This window comes from Poeciliopsis prolifica, unplaced genomic scaffold (assembly GCF_027474105.1).
Source record: "Poeciliopsis prolifica strain line A6 unplaced genomic scaffold, Auburn_PproV2 SCAFFOLD064, whole genome shotgun sequence".
Classification (NCBI taxonomy): Eukaryota; Metazoa; Chordata; class Actinopteri; order Cyprinodontiformes; family Poeciliidae; genus Poeciliopsis; species Poeciliopsis prolifica.
Genome location: NW_026562439.1, coordinates 937829 through 960615, shown reverse-complemented (window position 1 = coordinate 960615; position 22787 = coordinate 937829). Strand labels below are relative to the sequence as shown.

Sequence of the window (22787 nt, the reverse complement as noted above, 5' to 3'; positions counted from 1 at the left end):
TCACCCAAAGAGAGTTTGACTCAAGTCTCCGGTCACTTTATAAATACTTCCTGGTTCCATGCAGTGTTATAGTCAGTCATAATAAATGGAACATTGATCAACATATCTGACGTGTATTGATTGTTTTTAGTTCAGTTTATTTTGGTAAATTGTGAAACAGAGGAAACAAAAAGTAACAATAAACAAACCCAGAATTTAACAAAGGATCAGGCTGAAGCCAGAGATTATACTGGCTTCATGTAGTTTTTATGACTTTATATTTCTATGATGTAAAGGAATTTGAACTGCCTTGCTCACTAACTGAAGAAAAAAGACAGGTGGAGTTGGATAAATCTCAGTTCGTCAGCCTTCAGTATTGGTAAACCTGTCCTTGACCGGCTTTGATTATTAATCTTCAAGTCAAATGCCGTAAGATAAAGTAGTTTGTGTTCATTAAATGCACAAAACCTGGAAATTTCCTCTTTCTGTCGATGAAAAACAACAAGAGTCGTAAGATTCCTGTAATTCCTTGGTTTTTGGAGGAGAGATTGCTGCAAAGCCAGCGACTGGATGCCACTGAGCAGCTGCTATCTGAATCATTTCAAACACAAGGTCCAAACTGAATAGATGTAATTCAATTTATAATGAAATGGTGATTTTCATTCTAAAAATGTTTGATTATTTCACATAGTTGTGGAGATAAAGTAGATTTATCTTTTACACACAAGTTTCTGTGTTTTGTACATCAAACAGAAGAAACGCCTGACATCTGAATCGGTCTCATCTGACCTGGTTTGCAAAGTTTGATTTGACAAATTTGTTTAAATTCAGAAACAGATCAAAGTCAAAACAGCTAATCTGCATAATGACCCAGCCATGACGTTTGGTAATAGATGGCCAGTTTTGGATTATGACAGAAGGCGACTCAACGACAATCCGTGTTTAGATTTGTGGATTTCTTGTCTGTTTGCAGCTCCAGAAAAATCCCAGACATGTTCACACAGATGTGCGGTTTGGTTTGGAGGTAAACGCAGGTAAAAGAAAAAACTCCTTTCCAACTCTCAAACATCTGCCAGGTATTTTTTTATTGTAAGCTCCATGCAGCATTGCTCACATTAATGTCCCTGCAAGGCATTTATTAGACTTCACCAGACCTGACAGATCCAGGCACGTAGCTCGGCTTCCTGCTGTCCTATTCCACATAAATAATCAAAAATCCCTTCAGGAGAAATTAAAATAATTAAAAAATAAGATAATTATGACTGAAAAGCCAGTCAGCCTGATGCGCAGGGAGAATGGGGGTGTCAGGCTGATCACATGGATTCCTGTTTTGACACCGAAACAAAACTTTTTGACGTCTCCCTTCATAGCAGATCAAACAGAGTCTGAAACTGGTATTTATGTGGGAACGGAGCGTTCCCTGGACCCCAGGCCTGCAGGTAGAGTCAGCCTTCAGATGATCAGTTTCTATGGCCTACATGTTTGTTTCTATCTGCAGACTGATTGCACGGAGCGGTGGGACGGTGAAGAGAGAAAGTTTCACCTCCTTAAGACATAAGGGAGGGTCGAGAGATGAGATAAGTCATTCCTGAGCTCCTATGCAACCGTGAGCCGTGCCAGGAGGCTGGTGCAAACTCACAGGAAGAAAGAAAGAAAGAAGAGCTCAGCGCCATAAATCCCTCTAATCTAGAGATGAACAGAAAATTCCTCAAGTCACCTCAGGTTTTTTTTTTTGTGATATTTTGTAATAATGAATGTTGAATCTTGTTGGGAAAAAAGTGCAAAAGGGGCCACATTCTAACCTGAGAGGAGCTCCACCTCGTCTCGCTGTCAATAAAAACGCTGATCAAACTGATCATAAAGTATCTCAACACAAAAGGGAAGTTAATTAATGATTAAAAATTCATTTTAACTCCATTGCCCTCCAGCTACGACAGATATCTGGGGAATATAATCACAGCAAGAGACTTTTATGGTTTTCCACAGTTTTGGAATATAAACTAAACAATTATGACACCGACAGGTCAAGAGAGGGAGACTAATGTCACATAAAAAGCATTTCTTTAAAGCTGTGGTATATAACATTCATCTATTTTCTAACACCCTTGTCCCCAAAGGGGTCAAATTTTAAAAATTGCAGAAAGTGTTTGTGTGTTGTGAATTTTTGGTCAAAATATGTTTGTTCTGGATTCAGTAAAGTTACTCAAAGCAGGAAGAGAATCTAGAAATATTACTCAAGTAAGAATAGTGATACTTCACAATAATGTTACTCAAGAAAAGGTACTACATACAGCGTGGTAAAAATACTAATAAAAGGATTTTTTTTCCAAAAAGGATGAGTGGATGCAATCAGTTAATGCCAAACTCTCCCATAAAGTCCATCTTTCTTGAGTACTTGACTGAAATTTATTCTCAAACAAACCTCAAGTCTTTATCGACCAACTGCATCAATACTGAGATTAAATTCATCGAGTTGCATGACTTGTACAGTCGCCAATCTCACAGATGCTTCCAGCTCTTTCATCTCCGATTTTTATGGAGCGTCCTTTGTAATTATTAAACCCGCATCGACTCCGCTCTGGTTCCATTTATTCAGCTCCCATCTGAATCCTTCATGAATTTATAAAACAGGAGAGCCGTCCCCTCCGTGTCTTCCCTGGTAAATCAGTGCAAACTCACATGATGGATGGACACAACCAGGAAGGCTCCGCCCCCGGCGCACTCTGTGATGATGGCGACGAAGCGAGGGTTGACGGCGCAGAAGTGGTTGTCCTGGACGCTGCGTGTGATCGGCACGCCATCGTAGCAGTTCTCCTTAGTGGCAGCTTTCCCGAACACGTGGCGAAACTTGGAGCTGCGGTACTGAGGACGCCATGTCATCTGAGGGAAGGAAGAGGAGGGAGAAACAATTTTAAACGTAAAATAATCTGAAATATTTTTTAAATATGTAATTTCAATTGCAAATAAACCAATTCTAAAAATGTATCAATTTTTGGGTGATCTTTGTTTTTCTTCAGATCATCTGCGATCAAATAAATAACTCAACACTTAAACCATCTCGGCAGAAAAAGCCTTTCTGAGTCCTGAGTGTCTTTTTAGCCCATTTCCTCGACTTGCTGGTCGATGCATATGTCGTTACAGAGAGAGCTGAGAGGCTGCGGTCCACCGGGACGAGCCTCGGCCAGCCGGCGTGTCTGCTCTGCTGCAAGATCATTACTTATGAATAAAGGGTGGAGGCCGACGTTAACGAGATGCTACGGCTTAAAAACAACAACCTGCTGCAGAAACACACAGCACAAGGTGTGATCTCATCACAAGTTTCTGTTTTCAGGCAGATCCAACTTAAAACAAGGACCTGATTCTAACAAGTGGCTCTGATGATTACCAAATTAATAAAGGTTAATCTGCAGCTTTAACACAAACCAACCGCTGCAAACACAACCGGACCGGCAGCACCGACATAAACTGATAAAACTGTTGATGAACAGCAGCAAACAGTTCTGATCTCCTGGGAGTTAAGAGTCTGGATCGGTTTTATTTAAGCTTAATTAACATTCTTGTCACATTTAGTTTTGATCCCAAATCCTGGAATAATTTATTTTCTTTGCATTTTGGTCAGATTTTGTGATGATGTTCAGAAGATGTTCTGATGGATTCTCCTCCAGGTCTAAGTTTATTTGGGCTTCTTTTCATTTAATTCAGGTGTGAAATGGCTGCTAAGCTCAACGGATGAGCAGAATAAACTGAGATTGTTAAAAGTGATGCATCATTCACTGCTTTGTTTTTGATGGGTGTGGCATCTCTTCTGCTCCCCTCAGCAAACACAGCGCTGGAATCAAAACAGCTTTCAGCTTGAACAGATGCTGATCGGAGAACTCTGTTGTTGACCACTTCAAAAATTACAGAAATAATTTGGCAAGAAAATCCTCATTATCTAAAATAGTAAATGTACAAAAGTGAAGCTTACTGCCCAAAAAAAAAGACAAGTTAACAAAGCAACTGATCCATCAGAAGAGAAGAGGAAGAGGAAGAGCAGGAGGAGGAAGAGCAGGAGGAGGAGGAGGAAAGGTCATTTCCACCAGAAACAGAAATTTAAAACGGAGAACCGTTGTTTGCTTATGAAGTTGGAATTTGGATCTGAAAGGAACTGAGTCCAGTTTAACTGGTTAAAAACCAGTGAGATCCCAGTTCAAAGTGAAAACATGAAACTGCCATGAAGGATGAACAGATAACATTTTATGAATAGATGATGGATGAACAAAGAACCAAGTTGAAGGATTCACAGATGGACACATGAACAGATGATCAAATGGACGGACGGACAGATGAATGAATTAATGGACAGATGAATGAATTAAGGACAGATGAATGAATTAATGGACAGATTAATGAATTAACGCACAGATGAATGAATTAATGCACAGATGAATGAATTAATGCACAGATGAATGGATGAAAGAAATGGACGCATAGACAACCGGATGGATGGACAGATGAACGAAAATCCACCCAAATAGACGTATAGATAGATGGATGGATGATGGATGGATGGATGGATGGATGGATGGATGGATGGATGAATGATGGATGGATGATGGATGGATGGATGGATGGATGGATGGATGGATGAATGATGGATGGATGGATGGATGGATGATGGATGGAAGGATGGATGATGGATGGATGGATGGATGGATATGATGGATGGATGGATGAAGGATGGATGGATGGATGGATGGATGGATGGATGGAAGGATGGATGATGGATGGATGGATGGATAGATGGATGGAAGGATGAAGGATGGATGGAAGGATGGATGATGGATGGATGGATGGATGGATGGATGGATGGATGATGGATGGAAGAATGGATGATGGATGGATGGATGGATGGATGGATGGATGGATGGATGGATGGATGGATGGATGGATGGATGGATGGACAAATAACCAAATTCTGTCCATCCAACCAACAATTGGTCAGACAGAATGAGGGAAACTCATTGTCATATATAAACATATGTAGCTTCATTAACCAATAATCTGCTGTAAACACAGATTAACTAGATTATTCTAAATTATTAATCAATAAAGTAACAACTTCAACTCAACTTTGGAGGATAAAAGAAAATATCAGGCAGAAAAATCATGAAATGATCACATGTTTCCATCAGCCTAACTAACAAACCCTGATGGACAGAACCAACACTGAAGCTAAGCTAACACATTTAGCATCTCCAGACTCTGTTCTGGACGGCTCCATCTGATGATCCGTGTCAGATAAACGCTCAGTTTGCTGCACCGGGTCAGATCTGCTCTAATCAGCAGTCATGTCCTGCTGAGGCTTACAGGAGCAGAAGCTGATCGTCTGGCGGTTGTAATCAGGCCATTGGCAGCTGCAGGCCTGCTGACGGCCAAACACCATCCCGCCTATTTATACACCGACGTCTTGCTGATCAAACGCCGGCGAGGCGCGCTCAGTGACAGCAGGAAATTTGTTTTACTCCCAGGAGTCTCTCTGAAGAAACGGAGATGCTGTCCGTTCTGCCGGAGGGAAATGTATTTTAGTCGTGTTACAGGCTGTAAAAAAAACCACAGCATGCAGCCGGAAAACTGAACTGAAAACACAGAAATGGTGAAAAAATATTTCTAAACGAATTGATTTCAGTAAAACGTCCCTAAAATCTGTGAACTGTCTATTAGGATTTTCTCAGGACTTTCAGTCATTTTCCAGACTCAGTCAACAAAGTTTAGGCGTCAAGAAAGAACAGCATCTTTCCCATCTTTGTTGCTCCAATGGAAAAAGTAAGTACACCCCAGGATTTATCAGGTTGAAGAACTAGCTTTACATCTCCGCAATCAAAGGCAACTTTAGAAAAACGTGTAAAACTTTGTCTGTACTCTGCCAATGCTGACAAAAAAAAAAAAATTCGCAATTGAGGTGTTTCCATTAATCGCACATGAAGCTTGTCCACGTGATATGCAGCATTTTGGGGGAATTAATCACTTTCAAATGACACACAACTGGTGGAGAAGCCAGCAGCACGTTACCTGAATAATAATAATAAAAACATCATTTTCCTGCCACTTCCTGTTTTCTTCTGCAGCGTTTCTGCCAGTGGTAACATCCGGCTGTTTGAATTGTGACTTGTGTGTTTCAATATGGCTGAAGAACAGCATTCTTAGAGCAGAAGTGTTTTCTATTCTGGTCCATTGCAAATCTGAAAGTACAATCAAAACCTTTAAAGCCAAAGTCCAAACAGCATCAATCTGTCAATACAGCCGTCTGCAGGAAACGATCCTGAAACTCGTGACAGGAGCCGCGATACGAAGGAATATCAGGGCCATCAAAGAGAAACAAAAGGAGTAAACTTACTAATTTTTCTAGAATGAAGTAAGAACATTTTCTAAAAAAAAATGTAAGAAATAAAATTAGAAAACTCAGATGTTCTAGAAAGTATTTTCTCAAAAGGTTTTGACTTTTCAAACTCAAATTTCCAAGTTTTTTCTCAAAGAATGTCTGAGATCAGCATGAAAATTATTTTTTTTTTCTAATTGACGGCTTCAAACTTCGAACTTTCCACATTTTTTGCTAAAAGATTTCTGAGATCAACCTCAACATTTGAGTTTTCAAATTCAGAAATGATCTAGAAAAAAATTCATTTCTGAGATTAATTTCAAATTTTTATTTTTTTTCAAGCACATTTTTATCTTCTCAAATTCATATTTCCACTTTTTTCTTGTAATTTTTCAGCTTTTCAAAATCAAAAATCTCCTTGTTTCTCTAGAAAATTTTAATATTAATTTCAAAATCTTAGGATTTTTTTTCTAGCCAATTTTCAACTTTCCAAGCTCACAAATTTCCTTGTTTTTGGCAGAAATGTACAATTCCTCAATTGGCCCTAAATCGTCGTTGTGACTGTGCCTCTCCTGAGTGGAGGTGGGATGTTTTCCCACCTCTCCGGGTGAAATCCAACACGAGGAATGCACAGGTGTGAACGCATGTCGTGGCATATCTGCACACAGGTATGAATGGCTGCCACTGCCTGATGTCGTCCACACCTGACAGCTTACAAACTGAGCGGTAATAGGATAACAGGCGATAATCCCAGGCTGCTGCATTACAGCAGGGAACACGTTTGAGGGGATGAGACGGGTAAAACGTCTGCATGTACCTGACAGAAAACATCTTAAAGCTAAGCAGAAAACAATCGCAGAAATCCCACTTTCTGTTTCAATAAAACACAGATGAACTCCCTCACAGGTCCTCTGCCTTCCTCTGTTTATGCTCCATTTCTTCATGTTGGCTCAAAGTGACAGAATAAAGTCGTAATTCTACAAGATGAAGTCATAATACCAGACAGATAAGTCTTAGCATGGCAGAATAATACAAGAGTAAAGTCGTGATTATACATGGAAATTAGTTGTAATATTGCAAGATTAAAATATCAAAGTAAATCAAAATAAATATTAACTATCAAAGATTTTTCTTCTTGTACTTTTATGTCTCTCTCTCTTCTGGCTGTTTTACAGCAGAGTGATTTAATGACAAGACAAAGCAGGGTAATGATTAGCGAGCGCAGCCGTCTGCTGGACGGGGCGTGGAGGACGAGTGGGCGCACAGCCGGGACACAAACCTCCTCATTTCAAGCTTTTCTTTATGTTCGATTAACACATTATCCACCTTTTCAACGCGTCTTTAACCCTCATCCACCATCTGCAAACATCTATTTTCAGAAAACTGAACACTTTTTTAAGTTGCCCAACTTCTCTTATCTAACTCAAAGAAACACGCCTATGAATGTTTGAAGATCGCAGCGACTTTGCTCCGTTTCACTCCCAGCAGCTTGTGGCACAGTAGCGACTTGTCATTCATGTCCTGAGTGACGTGGAAATCGCCCCACTCAGCTTTAGCACCATGTTTGACCAACACTTCAGGGGGAAGAGAATCTTCTATTTGTTACAACAGAGTGAGGATGATTGACTGTCAGCGTGCAGCAACAGGGGAGGGAGGGGAAACATTTAGTAGACAGAGCAACAAGATCTCCCTTTTTAGGAGTTTAAAGATGACTTAGTTGGGCTACCTGCTCCGGTACAGCCTGCAGTCCACCACAGCTAGCTCAGTGTAATCGAAATCTTTTAGTTTAGCTGACCTGCAGTGCTCAGCAACATGTGGAGGAGGGGCACACCTACATATGAAAACTTCAGTGACATTGAAATCAAAGATAAATTAAAGATTTTTTTTACAAATCAGAAAGTGGGAATCTTCAGAAATCAGATGCTTTTCAAATGAAGTACCAAAAGAGAACGAGGAATCAGAAATCACCTGCAAAGTGTTTTTTTTTTTTGCAGTGGCTCTCATCTAAAAAGATAAAGAACCAAATATTTAAAACAAAAGCAGGTTTTCATATTTGTCTTTTTTTAACGGGTAAGATGGCAGCGAACCTAAACGTGTTTTATTCAGTTGGACTGAAGGTAAAAACGTCTCTCTGGGTCTTAAAGGTCTAAAGTGCAGATCAGGAGTTTACGCCTCCATTAGGCGTCTCTGCACAAGCTTTCAGGCCATTAACTGCTGAATCTCATCACTGATGTTTATGAAAGAGATTCCACTGAAGCTGCTTTACCGGAAGTCGACAAGACGTGAAAAAACCCAACTCAGACACCCGACAACAGATGGAGGCGAGTTGGAGAAATGAGCCAATTCTTGATCACAAAAAAATGACAGCAGTTCAAACTCAGGATGCACCGATTACAGTTTTCTGGCCCTTTTAAAAAGCCGGACCTTCTGATTCTGATTTTGGCTGATAACGATTTTTATTGTAGCTAAACTTAGAAAGGAAGTCGCCGAGTTGTTAACAGTGACGTCACTTCACTGCAACGTGCAGACATGATGGGCCGGTCCATCAGTCAGACCTCTAAAACAGGCAGAGCAGAAGAGACAGCGGCTGATTTTTAGACCTTTGCTGAGGGAGATACAATCGGCTCCACATGTAAGAATCAGCTGAGCAACAATCTTCCCAAAATAAGGAAATTGGCCCCAATAAATCAGCTGGTCAATAAATCGGTGCACACCTCGTCCAAACCACCGCCTGCCTTATGAGCACTGTAAAAACTCAACACTTTAGCAAGTAATTTTAGTCTAGTTTACCTTAGTACACTTGAAATAAGATCAAATTAACTTACAAATAACCTTTCAGCAACATAAGAGCTTGTTTTAAGCCAATAATTCCTTAAAATTGATGAAAAGTACTAGATCAATAGGCAGATTATTTAACATTTGCCAATTTTTCCCATAAGTGAAATAATGTGTCACTTTTTCATCAGTACTAAGGAATGAATGACTTAAGTTCCTATATCTTCCTGAAAAGTTACTTGTAATTTGGTTTTATTTTATTTCAAGTTTACCAAGATATTTGCAGTAGAAACTGGAGCAAAATGTGATTTTGCAGTGAAGGAAACGGCCACTGACTTGGTCATACGGTCACTTAGTCAAGCCTTCATATTTTTGTTATTAATCATGAAAAATAGAAAGTAGAACTTGAATCTAAAACAAATAAAAATGAAGCCTGCAGCTCATTTCAGACATGCTCTAAAGTTTGAATCCTGAGGGAAAACAAATCCAATCCGAGTCGACACTCAGATTAAAAAGGTCTGAAGAGTGAAAGATGAATTTCCTGCGGACTCACCCTGCCGAGCGAGTCGTCAGTGTCCGGAGAAGCAGCGGCGAGACCTGAGGATGGAAAAACTCACTCCGATTGTCCAAACAGCAAAAGCAAAAAGAAAACAAAACGACTGGCAGCGGCTCGACTAACGGATCGACGCTGCTGCCAAAAACTCAGACTCTCCGGTCCAAACTCCCCCGTTAGTCCAGGTAAAGACCAGGAGAGAAGGTCAGCGTGTGTGTGTGTGTGCAGCGGGAGGCAGAGTGCATGTGTGAACAAGCAAAGCGAGTGAGCAGGATATGTACACTCCCAGAGAGGGAGGCGACTGAGGAGCAGCAGGTAATCACACTCAGTCACTCCGCCTCAGAGTTTACTCAACCATTTACCTAATCTGATAGAGAGAGAGAGAGAGAGAGAGAGGGAAAGAGACAAAGAGAGAGAGAAAAAGAGGGAGAGAGACAGAGAGAGAGAGAGAGAGGGAGAGAGACAGAGAGAGAGAAAGAGAGAGAGAGGAAGAGAGACAGAGAGACAGAGAGAGGGAGAGAGACAAAGAGAGAGAGAGAGAAAGAAAGAGAGAGAGAGGGAGAGAGAGAGAGAGAAGGAGAGAGACAAAGAGAGAAAGAGAGAGAGAGACAGAGAGAGAGAGACAGAGAGAGAGAGAGAGACAGAGAGAAAGAGAGAGAGAGACAGAGAGAGAGAGAGAACAAGAGAGAGAGAGAGAGAAAGAAAGAGGCAGACACTCCTCTTTGTTGCTCAAAAATTAAACATTCCTTTGTGTGAAATATTTGAGTAAAAAAATGTTTCATCTCTTCTGTGTTCAGATGTTAAAAAGGTAAAAAAAAATACAAACTTGTGTTTTGCTCAAATATTCAAACCCTCTTTATTTTTGCGCATTTAGTTATAATTAGGCTGAAGCGATTAATCGCAGGGGCGGCCAAAGCTTTTTTGAGGCCCTGAGCTGATTTTCATGGGGCCCGCCCACCAACATGATTCTTCATGCTGCTCAGTGTGTAACATACCCACTACCATTAGCATCATTTATAATTAGCATACGCCATACAAGTTTTATTTTTGCAGTTCAATTTAACCTTACTGGAGTAGCTAACAAGAACAATCTTTTTTTTTTTTCTCGCTCTCTATGTCAGCTAAGCCGTACAGAGACTTGTTGCCATAGCAACTGACTGACAACAGCTCCACTAGCGCATCAGGATTCAACAAACACAGAAACCTTTCCCACTCAAACAGCAGAACATTCAGACGGTTACAGTTTTCTGTTTTCAGGCTTGAAACACAGCGGTGGTTGATTTAAACACCTGCTCCACTGATGATCTGCCAGAGAGGTCACCTTTAAAAAATTAAATAAAATGAATTCTGCAGCACATCTACATGATCAGGTTGTCACAGTCAAGCTAGCATAACTGACCCACTTCCCTCACCATTTGTTGGAACTAAAACCGTTTCCTAATCTTGTTATCTGCTTGTCACAGAGTTGACCGTTAGTGGCAAAGCACTCGACTCTTTTCCTATTATATAATCAATTCTACATTTAAGTTTTAGCACGCCATGTTGATAACCTAACAGCTAAAAGCAGTAATAGTCGGTGGCGGCTAGCGGCTTTTGCCCTCCAGCAGAGAAGCGACGGCGGGATCTTGCGTGTGTGACTTCACGCTGCAACATGTTTACTCCACCTTTTTTTATCAACTCTTTGATTGAGTCCGGATCGACTTGCTGTTCGGTCTGAATCCAGGGTTCAGGCTTCAGAGAGGCTGCTGCACGATGGTAACTGCAGAAAAGGTTTGCAGAAATGTCCTTCCACACTACAGCACTTCCAGACAAATCACCTCGGATGGAAAAGTAAACACCTGTAAACCTGAACATCTGTGTTCAGTTTCAGCCTGTTTGTTTCTCATGTCCTGAGGGAACATCTGTAAACTTCTGTCAGGGACTTGTTTGGTGAAACGTCTCACATATCACGTTTCCATCTGCAAGATAAACTTGTAAACAAATCCTCATCCTGTCGCCTTGCAGCTACCAGCAACAAACAAAGCTGACAAATAATAATGACTAAAACGCTGTGAAAAAACTCAGACTTCTTGTTTAATGATATTTTGCATTATTTTCAGAAGATTTTCCTGCATTAGGGAGAATTTTGGTCTGAATATTTCCAATGGAGACCAAAAATTCAATTTAATTCCAGTATTTCACATGTTTTTTACTCAACTAAAAAGCATCCACCCAAACAAATTACTCGAGAAAAATGGATTTGGTGAAAAGTCTGATTAGTAACTGATTAAATTATTAAATATTACATCATCAGATGGACCAAAATATAAATTAAAGTGGAAATGTTTGAAACTTTCAGAATGAAAAAGAGAATAATTTATATAAGTAAATAACTTATTTTAAAAAACTTATGAAACTTTGACACTGCAGGCATTTGTTTGGTGAATCTCTGGTTGAAACGCGTTTCATTCGGTGGGTAGAAAATCAAGAAATTTTACTCCAGAGTAGAAATACTTCATAATAAAATTACTCAAAAGTAAAAACACTGCTTTTATTACAGTGTATTAACAGCTAAAAGTACAGTTTTCCAAAACAATTATGAGTAAATGTAAGTGTCTGAAGCCAATCTGGGCCTCTGTTGGCGTGCAGAAGGTCACGTTTGTGCCGCAGCGATCATTGATCCCCTGGTCAGGCCAGCATGTCAACATCCAGCTCTCCCTCTCGTATCGACCTGGCTAGCCGCTACAGCTAACGCGTCGTTACATAACGGCTCCGTTCGCTTTGGCGCGACGGCTGCAGCTGCTGCTGGGAATGTGAAAATGAGAAGCAAGTCTGTCAAACAACACATCTGCTTTAGCTTTGATCCAATATTTCTGCATTTTGGTCTCAAAAACAATAATATTACATTTTATCGCAAAGGTAACGTCTGTGGGGAATTATCGTCCAGGAAAATTTGTTATTGTGACGGGCATAATGATGATCGCGAAACGTTTTGACCCAACAGAAGCGCCCAAGTCCTCCAGATGCATCAGAGGTCTGGTACCCAACTATTCATTTAAAGCAGAGCCGTTACGCAAAATTCACATTTTATGCATTTTTATGCTTCCATTTGGGTCTCAGCTGCTTCTGAATAAAGACAAGATGCTTTAAAACAAATCAAAAGAAAACAAACCACCCAGAGGTTTTTTGGCAATAAGTTTATGTTTCTTGGTGTCTGGAAAATGAGTCCATTCAAAAACACTCGGATTGATCAGTCACACTGCACCATAACCGAGCAACCCCACCCAAGCCAAGTTGCTAGATAGCAACTTAGCAACTCAAGTGGCATAGCAGGATGTTTGGTCGACTGGTTTTACCTCTGTATGTGCTGTACAATGGCTGCTGGAAAACACGAGTGTTTTGTTGTTGACTCACTATCCAGAAACCATTTTCAGCATTCTTGTTGGTTATGCAGAAGGCTCCACGTCTGCTTTTCAAAGATGTACAGATGTGTCAATGGACATCTGTTTGCAGCCTTTTTCATGCTCAAGTGTAAACGATGAGAGGCCATCAGCAGCTTATGTGGATTTAAAGCGACAAGACGTCCTGAAACAACTCCACAAGGACAGAACTGAGTAGACCGAGATCTCATTCTCTAAGAATATTTTGTCCCAAGTATATTTTCATTTTTTCCCAGTTCAGTCTCATTATATTCAAGATTTCTGTCCTTAAAATAATTTACATTTCTGTCCTCTTGGAATGCAATAAATGCCAAACCGATTATGTTATTAGTCGTCAGTCCAGACCGGCCATGTTCTGACAGGTTCTGATCCAGAACACATTTATGCCTCAGTGTTTGCAAACAGCGCGCGGCCTAGCAACGACGACGGCGCATCATTCCCGCCCAGCTGCCGCCAGCACAGCAGCAGATGACCAGCGAACTGCGGACGAGTTGCATCAGGAGCTTTACAGAAACACACACACGCTGCAAAGATGGAAGAAAACGAGAGCATGGAAATAATGGAAATAAAAACATACAAAGTCCATCGGCCATAAAGCGTCTGAGATAAGACAGAAAGTGGCCTCCACTATCAGTTTGGCTCGTTTTTAAAATCACAGCATCCAATAAACACTTCTGAGCTTTCGACCAGGAAACAGAAGCGTTCAGTCAAAGGTTCAAATAAATAAACGCTCTTATCTGAGCAGACAGGAATTTATGGCTCATTTTTTTCTTTTGCTTTCAGAACCAGAACCGTGTTGGGTATCATTACCATTAAAATCGGGTCAGGAGTCCCAGAAGCTTCCAACTACTGATGAGACATCCACAAATGATTAGATTCCTTTGAACAGTTCTTTTCTGTGAATGACAACTTCATTCTACGACAAATAGAATATGATGCATCGTGGCAGCGCTGCGCGCCCCTTCTTGCATTTTGGTTGTTTATAGTTCTACCACCAATGCATTGGTGTCTTATTTGTTATATTAAGCACAGATGAGGATTTTAAGAAACTTCAATCCACTTTTTTCCTCTTTGGTTTGTTACATTTTTACAAAATAGGTTTATTGGTACAAATTTCCCAGGGGTGGGGGGATTTCTTCTTGACTTCTCTTGCAATAATCTCAATGCGGCATCTTGATTTCTATATTTAAAATGGTCCGTTTTCATGAACTCATCATAATTTTTTATCAAGTTTTTGCACCAAAGACTTAAAAACGTATAAACATGTTTTCAGTGGTGTTCTTTAACAGTATTTGGAACTTAAAACAGTTTTTAAAAAATCATCGTTACTAAATAAAACTGACTTTATTATAACCATTTACCAATAAAGGGTGTTTTTAATCATTTATTGTGAGGAATGTAATACTTTATACATTTTTCTTCTAGAACATACTGTGGTTATTTACTTAATGCAGACTTTTTGTGAGCTTCACCCAGAAAATGAATTAAAATAAGACGATATTAGGAATTGAACTGGTTTGGTCCTGGAGATTCGGTTCTCTTCTCTGGCAGAAAGCAGGATGGAGATTTTGACCTTCAGTCGTGTTTTGACCGGGCAGCACCTGGTTTCCCCTCCAGGCCGTCGGGTTTCAGCGCCGCTTCTCCTTTTGTTCTGCACGCGCTCTGCGGTCCGTCAGCGCAAACAACGCTGCGCAGTTCAAATATACGTTTATCTGAACAGGTGCAGCGGTCGGCAGGTGAAGCTGCTGCAGTTTACGCAGGAAGCTCCGTGGAAAACGTGAATTTTACGAGGCTCTGAGACAGTTTTTCTAATTTGAGAGTTTGCAGGGCCGCGAGCTTCTTTCTGTTTAACATACATTTGCATGGTTTTACCTGCGCTGTGGTTTTATTGCACCACTGTGCAAATCAGGAGCCGCACCCGTCCAGAAGCAAACAGCAGTGCAAACCTGAGCAGAGGATACGGAAAACATGAGATTTATTCTGATGGCTTACATAAACAACCACCGAACCTTGAAGTTATTGAACGATTCACACGTTCTGATCAGTTCTGGGATGTTTTGTGGACATGATGTCATGATGTTAACAGTTCCCAAACCCAGGTGTGAGTCCCGCCTGGAGGGGATCAAGGCTCATTTCTTCTGTTTCCCCTCCAGCCAAAACAGATGTATTGTAATATTTCCATATTGTTATAATAAAGAGTTATTTGGATTTTATTAAAGTGGACATGTGGAGTGTGATTAAAAATAAGGAAAGAAGTCAAAGAGACAAACATTTTCTGAAATTATTCGCTTTAAGAAAGAGGAAAGTTTAAAGAGTTTCGTTTTCAGAGCATCTTAAATTATTCTGGTATAAAAATACTTGTATTTCCACAGCATTGCATCAATACTTCAAATATCAGCTTGAGGTTTTTGTAAGGTGAGAAAATGTGTCTGGTGTTTGTCATGGTTGCAATTAAACCAAATGTTTTAATCTCTTCATTAAAAATGGCAAAAACAAAAAAACCAAAGAGGAAAGTAGGACACATTTAGAGGATAATTTCCCGTCTCAGGAACCTAATTGTTGGAGAGAGTTAAATTGTAAAAAATGTACAAAGTTTCATCAAATGTACTTGTTATGGTTGAGGTCAGAAGGTTGTACTCCGCTTCATGACTGGTTTTTCCTTTTTAACTGGACAAATTTAGTTAAATTTCCTCTGAACCTGAACAAAACAGAGCAAATTCCCCTGAAACAAAAGAGAAAATCTGGGTTCAGTTGCCACACAAACCAAGAATAAAACAAAACACAACAGCAAAAGTATTTTTGATTAAATAGTTTCAGTCGCATTGAGCAAGCCTGCACACGAAAAACTAACAGATCATCACTTCTTCGTGAATTACATCAGAAACCAGAAAAAAATCTATGCATGACTCAAGAGGCTGAGACCGATTTGCTCCAGTCACCGCTGCTGCAGCACCGCCACTGCTGCAGCACCGCCACTGCTGCAGCACCGCCGCCGCTGCCTGTAAAATATGTTTAGGTTTCAGGAGGAAGCAGACGGACAAATTCTGGGTAAACTTTCTGCTTTTCTACTGTTCACTGAACCGAGTCGAGATGCAAATCCGTAGACATGAGGGAAGCAGATCGGATGTTTAATGCTCAAAATATCTCATGATATGGACGCTTAAAACAAATGCTTAACAGTTGATCTCACTCTGCTTACATTCAACATGACTCACATGTCTGCGTGTCCGTGCAGCACACTTTGTTCCTTCACGTTTGATTCATTTCCTTTGAAACACGTTCCTGTTCTTCATCGTCATCATCGCACCTTCACCCACCTGATTACATCAACTGTGGCAGCCAATAAACCCAAACACCAGAGGAGACGTTAAAAAGTCGAAACGAGACGCGCAGCAGAGCCAGAAATCGACTCGACACCCTTTAAAGCTGAAACATGGTTTCAGGCCAAACAGGAACAGAAAAGAGTTCAGCATTTTATTAGCATAAAGCACCAAAACACAGATCTGCATCTGAAGAGCTCAACAAGCAACAACACGTCAAAAACTGATGGAATTACTCATTTATTGTTGTTGCAAAAGAAAACAACGACATTTTAAAATGATAGGTGTGGAAGGAAAGACTGCTTCAGTTATTTCAGACAGAAACTGATCAGGCCAGAAATCTGGGAGTAGTGATGAACTCTGACCTGAACCTTCAGAGTCACATAAAGACAGTTACAAAGTCGGCCTTCCTGAAGAACATTTCCAGGATCAGAGGTCCGATGTCCCAACAAGACAGGAACTCTTTCTTTGGACACTTTCCAAAGAAAAAAAATTAATCAAACTGTCATCCTACTTCCCGTCGATTACTTTGTCGCTTCCACCAGTAGTAACATCCGGCTGTTGATCATGTGAAAGAAAGTTTCCATTGCAGTTTTGTGAAATAAACCAATTTCCAATCTGTCCAAGAAACCGTCTTCTGCTGGCACCAACAGCTTTGGTCAAAAATGTAGGATTCATTTTTTTTTATTGGCATGTCTCCATTAAGCACTTATTTTTCAAAATGTCAAATTCCACCAATATCTAATCAATGGAAACACAGCCTCTGTCTTGTTATAAAAAAACAAAAAAAAAACAATACATGATTCAGAATGCTGCTGCTGGCGTTCTGACTAAAACCAGGAACATCATCCGGTTCTACGGTCCGTCCTCTGGTTCCCTCAGAGAATAAACTTTAATACTGTTAGTTCAGGACCAAAATACATTAAAGATCTGCTGCTGCATCAACCTTCCAGAACCTCTCAGGTCTTCTGCATCCAGAACCAGAACCAAACATGGAAAAGCTGCATTCAGCTTCTATGCACCACAAATCTGGAACAAACTTCCTGGAAACTGGAAAACAACCAAAACTCTGAGTTCCTTTAAATCAAGACTGAATGGTTGTGATTTTCTTTGTTTTATGGTGTCAAACACTTTGAATTCCTTGTTTCTGAAATTTTCTACACAAATAAACTTTACTTCAAGAACACACATATGAGAAAACAACCTTTCCTTTCTTTTCTCTGCCTGGTCATCATTTGCATTTTCAGTTTGTAATGTTCTACTCCATATGTACATTTTGACATTTTCTCTATTTTGCTGTTTTATAATCTGAAATATCTCAAATGTCCTGAAGGGTATAAAAACAAAACAAAAACCATCGTCACCTTTTCTCAAATTACAACAACCGAAACCAAAAAACAAAACCTGGTCATGAGTCGAGAGCCTTCCGCTGATAAAAATCAGAAATTGTGACGATTTTCTGCAGAAGTCTAGACCTGATGAGTTGATGATGAGTTGTAGAAATCCATTTCCAACTAAACCATCCGTTGTTAGGAATGCTGCTGCTGCTTGTAAAATAAGTTTCGGTTTGAGGAGGAAGCAGAGGGACGGACTTCTGATGTCGAAAGTTCCCATTAAAGTCACTGGTTATGAATGAAAACAGGATTTACGGAAACAAGATAAAACAAAAAGAAAAATTTAAACATTTACTCAGAGTTTCCGTCTGTAAAGTTAGTGAAAAATAGAAAAGCAACCCGTGTGATTTATAAATAAAAGTTTTAAACTAAATATTTATTTAGCAAGCTAAATATTTAGTTCAAACTAAATATTTAGATGCCACATATTTAGCTCCTAACTACATATCAATATGTTAAATATTTAGCTTCAGACTTTTAAGATAGTTAATTATTTAGTAAGAAAGCCAAATGTCTATTTCAAATTTAAAGTTTTTTCAGGTTTGAATCAATATATTTATTTAAGAGGCTAACTCGCTCCAAACTAAAACGGAAAGAATGCTTAATATTTAGTTTCAACTATTTAGCGAGCTAATTATTTAGTTAGAAAGTTTAGTTTTTAGTTTACAAACTGGCTCTTTACTAAATATTTTGACAGCCAGATATTTAGGTGCAGACTAAATATTTAGTTTGAAGCAAGATATTTCATGAAGACGCTAACTACTTAGCTCCAAACTCAAACTGCAAGAAAGCGAAATATTTAGTTTCAGACTATTTGGCTAGCCTCCGAGCTCATCATTTATTTGGGAAGATAAATATTCAGTTTTAAACTAAATATTTTATTAGTTCTTAGCTCCAAAATAAATAGTTAGCTTGCAGTGCAGCGTCTGCTGAATGTGACAGTTAGAATTTTGAAATGGCTCATTTTCTAAATACCAATAAAAAGGTGTTTTTTAAGCGCTTTTGCTGTTTTTAGAAGCAGTAGAAACTCAAATGGAAGCATAAAAACGTGCAAAATGTGAATCTTTCAGAATAGGAAACTTAAAGAAACCATAGAAGTGACAAAGTTCTGCATCCTTGGTTCACAAAGAAATGATGAAATATGTCCCAATAAACGGTGAGCTTCCTCTATTCCCGTCTTTCATATTCTTGTAAAGTAGTTGAGTTTTTATAAAAGAACTGAACATAACTGTTTATTTTTATCATCATGACCAATTTATAGCTGCTTTCCAGTTTGTTATGAATGAATGAATGTTTTTTTATGCTAAACATCAAAGTTCTTCACTGATGTGTGTAAATCCGACCCAGATAGGCGACTATGCATTATTTTGTTCTCAATTAATCATTTCTGATGAAACCAAGTTAAGGAGAGAATCTTGTGTTAAGATTTTCCAGATTGTGTCACTTCTATAACGGCTGGGTTTCTGTGATCTCGAGTTAATCACGTCTGCATAAAGCTGCTCTCCTGACAGCAACGGCGCTCTGCAGAAAACGATAAAAATATCCAGCATCAGAGAACCAGGAGAAGATAAAGGTAAAAAAAAAAAAAAATCATGCAGCTGCAGGAGGGAATTAGGTCTGTGGGTCTAAATTTAGCTCAGCAGTTTTCACTGCAGAAATAACCAGCTCTAACATATGCGTGATAAATGACAGAAACCCTGATGAATTAGTAATTATCCAGAGTTTTTCCCGCTGGTCTAGAACGATATCAGTGGCTCATGAGCAGCAACTGTAGTCAAGGTGAGGAACTCGAGGGGATTAGCTTCGTTTTTATATAAACAGCACACAGCGCTCCCATTATTTAGCCGCATTAACATGCAGAGACTTCCACACACAGGTTTAATTCAGGCCTTTGCAAAAATAAAATCAGGTTCAACGCAGCAAAATCAGCTAAATAAACATGAATCATTTAAATTTTTGGTTTCTCTCCCCACCTGAAGGGAGAGAAACCCTTTCTGACACGAGGAATATTAAACTTTTTACATCATTTAATCTGTTTCGGCTCTCATTCTGCTCATGTAGCTTCCAGCATCTTTCATCAGACACTCTGTCGTTTCATGAGGTCATAAACTGCAGAAGTTAGACAGCAGAGCTTTAATTAAAGTTCAAAGCGAAGCTGAAGCTTTTCTTCAGCTGCAAACTTCAGATTTCAGCCCAGAGTCGGTCCGTTAACAAACAGTAAACAATCAATAAGTTAAAACAACAGTGCAGCAGGTTGACCGCCAGCACTCATTAATAATGGATCAGACTCTGATGCATAATTAACACACTAACAACGTGTACACAGCTGTCGCCACGTCAGGGACGACTTCAGCACGAATCACTAATTTATTTTTTATTGATTTTTGCCGACTTAGAATTTGAAATATTCCTCGTCTTTTTTTCACCAAGCTGTGATTTTCTTAACTCAAATGATCAACTTTTACACATTAATTAAGTTTGTGGTGTTTATATTTGTTGGCTTAGAGAATTATAGGGTGTAAATGGAGCCATTTTCCTAAATTAAGAAACATTTTTGGCGGCGAGTGAAGAACCCGTTCCTCAGCAATACATTCCTCTTCCCCATTTTCATATTTATTCCTGCAGCTCCAAGATTAACATTCATTTGTTGATGCATTTTATGTTAAACTGTGAATTCACAGACGCTGGACAAACAAAGAAAATACAAACAGATTGCAAAAAAAAAGCAAAACATAAAATGCATGAAAGATTTAAAATCTGATCAAATCAGATTTAAAGTTTGATCCAGCAGAGGACACCGGCCCTCTGCTCAGATCCATTTTTAAAGTAATCCCTCAATCTAAGCCCACGTGGGCGCAGATTATCCTCAGACGGTCGGACAGATGCCACGTCAGAAACACCGAAAACCCAACGCTGGTCATGAAACTCCAGCGAGTCTCGGTGTTAAAAGGTCGTTAATCCAGGCGAGGAGGCCTGCAGAGGCACGGAGACGTTTACCAAGGAAAACCTGTCTACAGGACAATAACCAGGTTCAAAGGTCGCATGCAGAACCGGTCGTTACGCAACAGCATATTAAGATTTCAGTCCATCGTCAGGATATTACAGAAATCATCCTTTACATCCATCAGCATATTAGTTAAAAAAGAAAAACTGGCCTTTATTCACATTAAAAAATGAAATAACCAATTTGAAAAGATGAAACTGCAAACAGTTTCTCATCCAGATGCATCCAAACACTGAAGAGGAGCTGCAAAAATAAACTTGGTTGAATTTCAAGCGTAAACTTTACAGTTCAGAAATGATTTCTGAGTTAAATCTGAAAATCTGCTGAGTTTCTTCTTGACAGTTTTAACACGTCAACGTCAGAAATGTTCCTGATTTTTTTTAGAAAATTTCTGAATCTAAAAAAAGTTTATTACTTTTCTAGCTCAGAAATTTTTTTTGTTTTTCTTGAAAAATTCTGGGATTAATTTCAAGTCCAGAATTTCTAATAATTTTAGTACGTTTTCAACTTTTTGAGTTCAGACATTTAATTTTTTTCCCCCAAATTTAAGATTCAACTCCATTATTTTCTAGTAAATATTTGACTTTAGAGTCAAAAATTTTCAGATTTCTGATCCTAAAGTCAGAATTTTGACTTTGGGGTCAAATTTTCAAACAGAAAATTTCTTGAAAAATCTGAGAACAAGAAAGTTGGTGTGAAAGGTCTGAGGGTTAAACTTTTGATTAAATTACGATTGTTCTTTCTTCCCTGAAGTGTGTTGTGTTGGATTGAGTATCAGAAATTTTACACAAGAATAGTTCAGAATAATATTACTCAAGTAAAAAGTACAGTACTGCTAAAAGTAAACTTTATGAAAAAGTTACTCCTGTAAAACTCATCTCTGTCTCTTTCATGGAAGATCTGCAGGCGCAGAGTCTGGGAAACAAAAGCAACAGAAACAAGAGATTACCTCATTCAGCTGCAGGCAGTTTCTAATTAAATCTGCACTACAATCCAAACACACGCAGGCTATAAGGAAAAACTCGCAGTCAATAAAAATTCATTTGATTTTGCTGTGAAACTCGTCCAACCTCATGGCCTCCTCCAGCTTTTGTCTGATGACTGAGCAGTTTGACTCAACGTCGCCGTCTGAACTGCTCAGGCATGAAGTCGATGCGCTCCGTGTTGTGCAAACATCATAATTGGAATATCGTCCAATTAAATTGTGGGAAAAGTGCTGAGGTTGCAAACTGAGGGGTTTCCCCGGGATGCCATCCAGCCGCTGCTGCGTCTGATTTGACCTGACCTCTGGCTGGGGTCGGTGTGTTCGCTGAACCGATCCCCGTCGGGTTTTTGTGGTGTAGCGAGGCGTGCCGAGGATCTGAACGCAATTAAATGATCATTTCCCCGTCGATTGCTGCGCAACACGGATGACCTCATAATCAGAGCCCTGCTGCAACTCGTTTAGCCAAACAAGCGCTTTAATGTGAGGGAAAATAAATCTGATGCGCAGGTAATAAAAATCTACATGTTTTATTTGAACGCAATCTGACCTCATCCTGATTACATAAATCGGTTCGCCTTTATTGCTTTATGCATCTGAGACTTTTTCCTCAAGATTTATTGATCCAAATCTCTTTAAAAGACCACAAGAAAGATGCAGTAAAACAACTGAGACGTTAAAACAATGAGAGGAAAAGAACTCACATTCTCTACTCATGTAGAAAAATACTGTAGCAAAGGTGAGAGAAAAAGTTTAACTGTTTCACCGAAATAAAAGAAGAAAGGTACAAGTTTTGAAATGTACTTAAGAACAAGAAGTAAAAAGTAGTTTAAAGTATTTACCTTGCAGCTAAATGCTTTCAGATAAATATTTTGTTCAGCTTAGTTGCTAAATATATTGATAAATATTTCTGCTAATCAGCAAGTGTTGGCAATATTTAGCAACTGTACTAAGTGTTTAGCTTAGCTGCTAAGTGTTTAGCTTAGCTGCTAAGTGTTTAGCC

At 39.4% G+C, this 22787-nt stretch overlaps 1 protein-coding gene across 2 annotated transcripts in view; it reads right to left on the bottom strand.

The window, feature by feature from the left end:
- The window catches only part of coro2aa (coronin 2Aa), a 38178-nt gene that overhangs the window by 11709 nt on the left and 3682 nt on the right, over positions 1-22787 (bottom strand). Inside the window, exons 1-2 of one of the 2 annotated variants that reach the window (XM_055019890.1) lie at positions 9666-9947; positions 2659-2859 (exon numbers count right to left, since the gene is read on the bottom strand). In XM_055019890.1, coding sequence (XP_054875865.1) covers positions 2659-2859 — 201 coding nt within the window. In that variant the 5' untranslated portion in view covers positions 9666-9947. Of the gene's footprint in view, positions 1-2658; positions 2860-9665; positions 9948-22787 lie in introns of those variants that run through there. The other variant, XM_055019889.1, reaches the window with a different exon arrangement.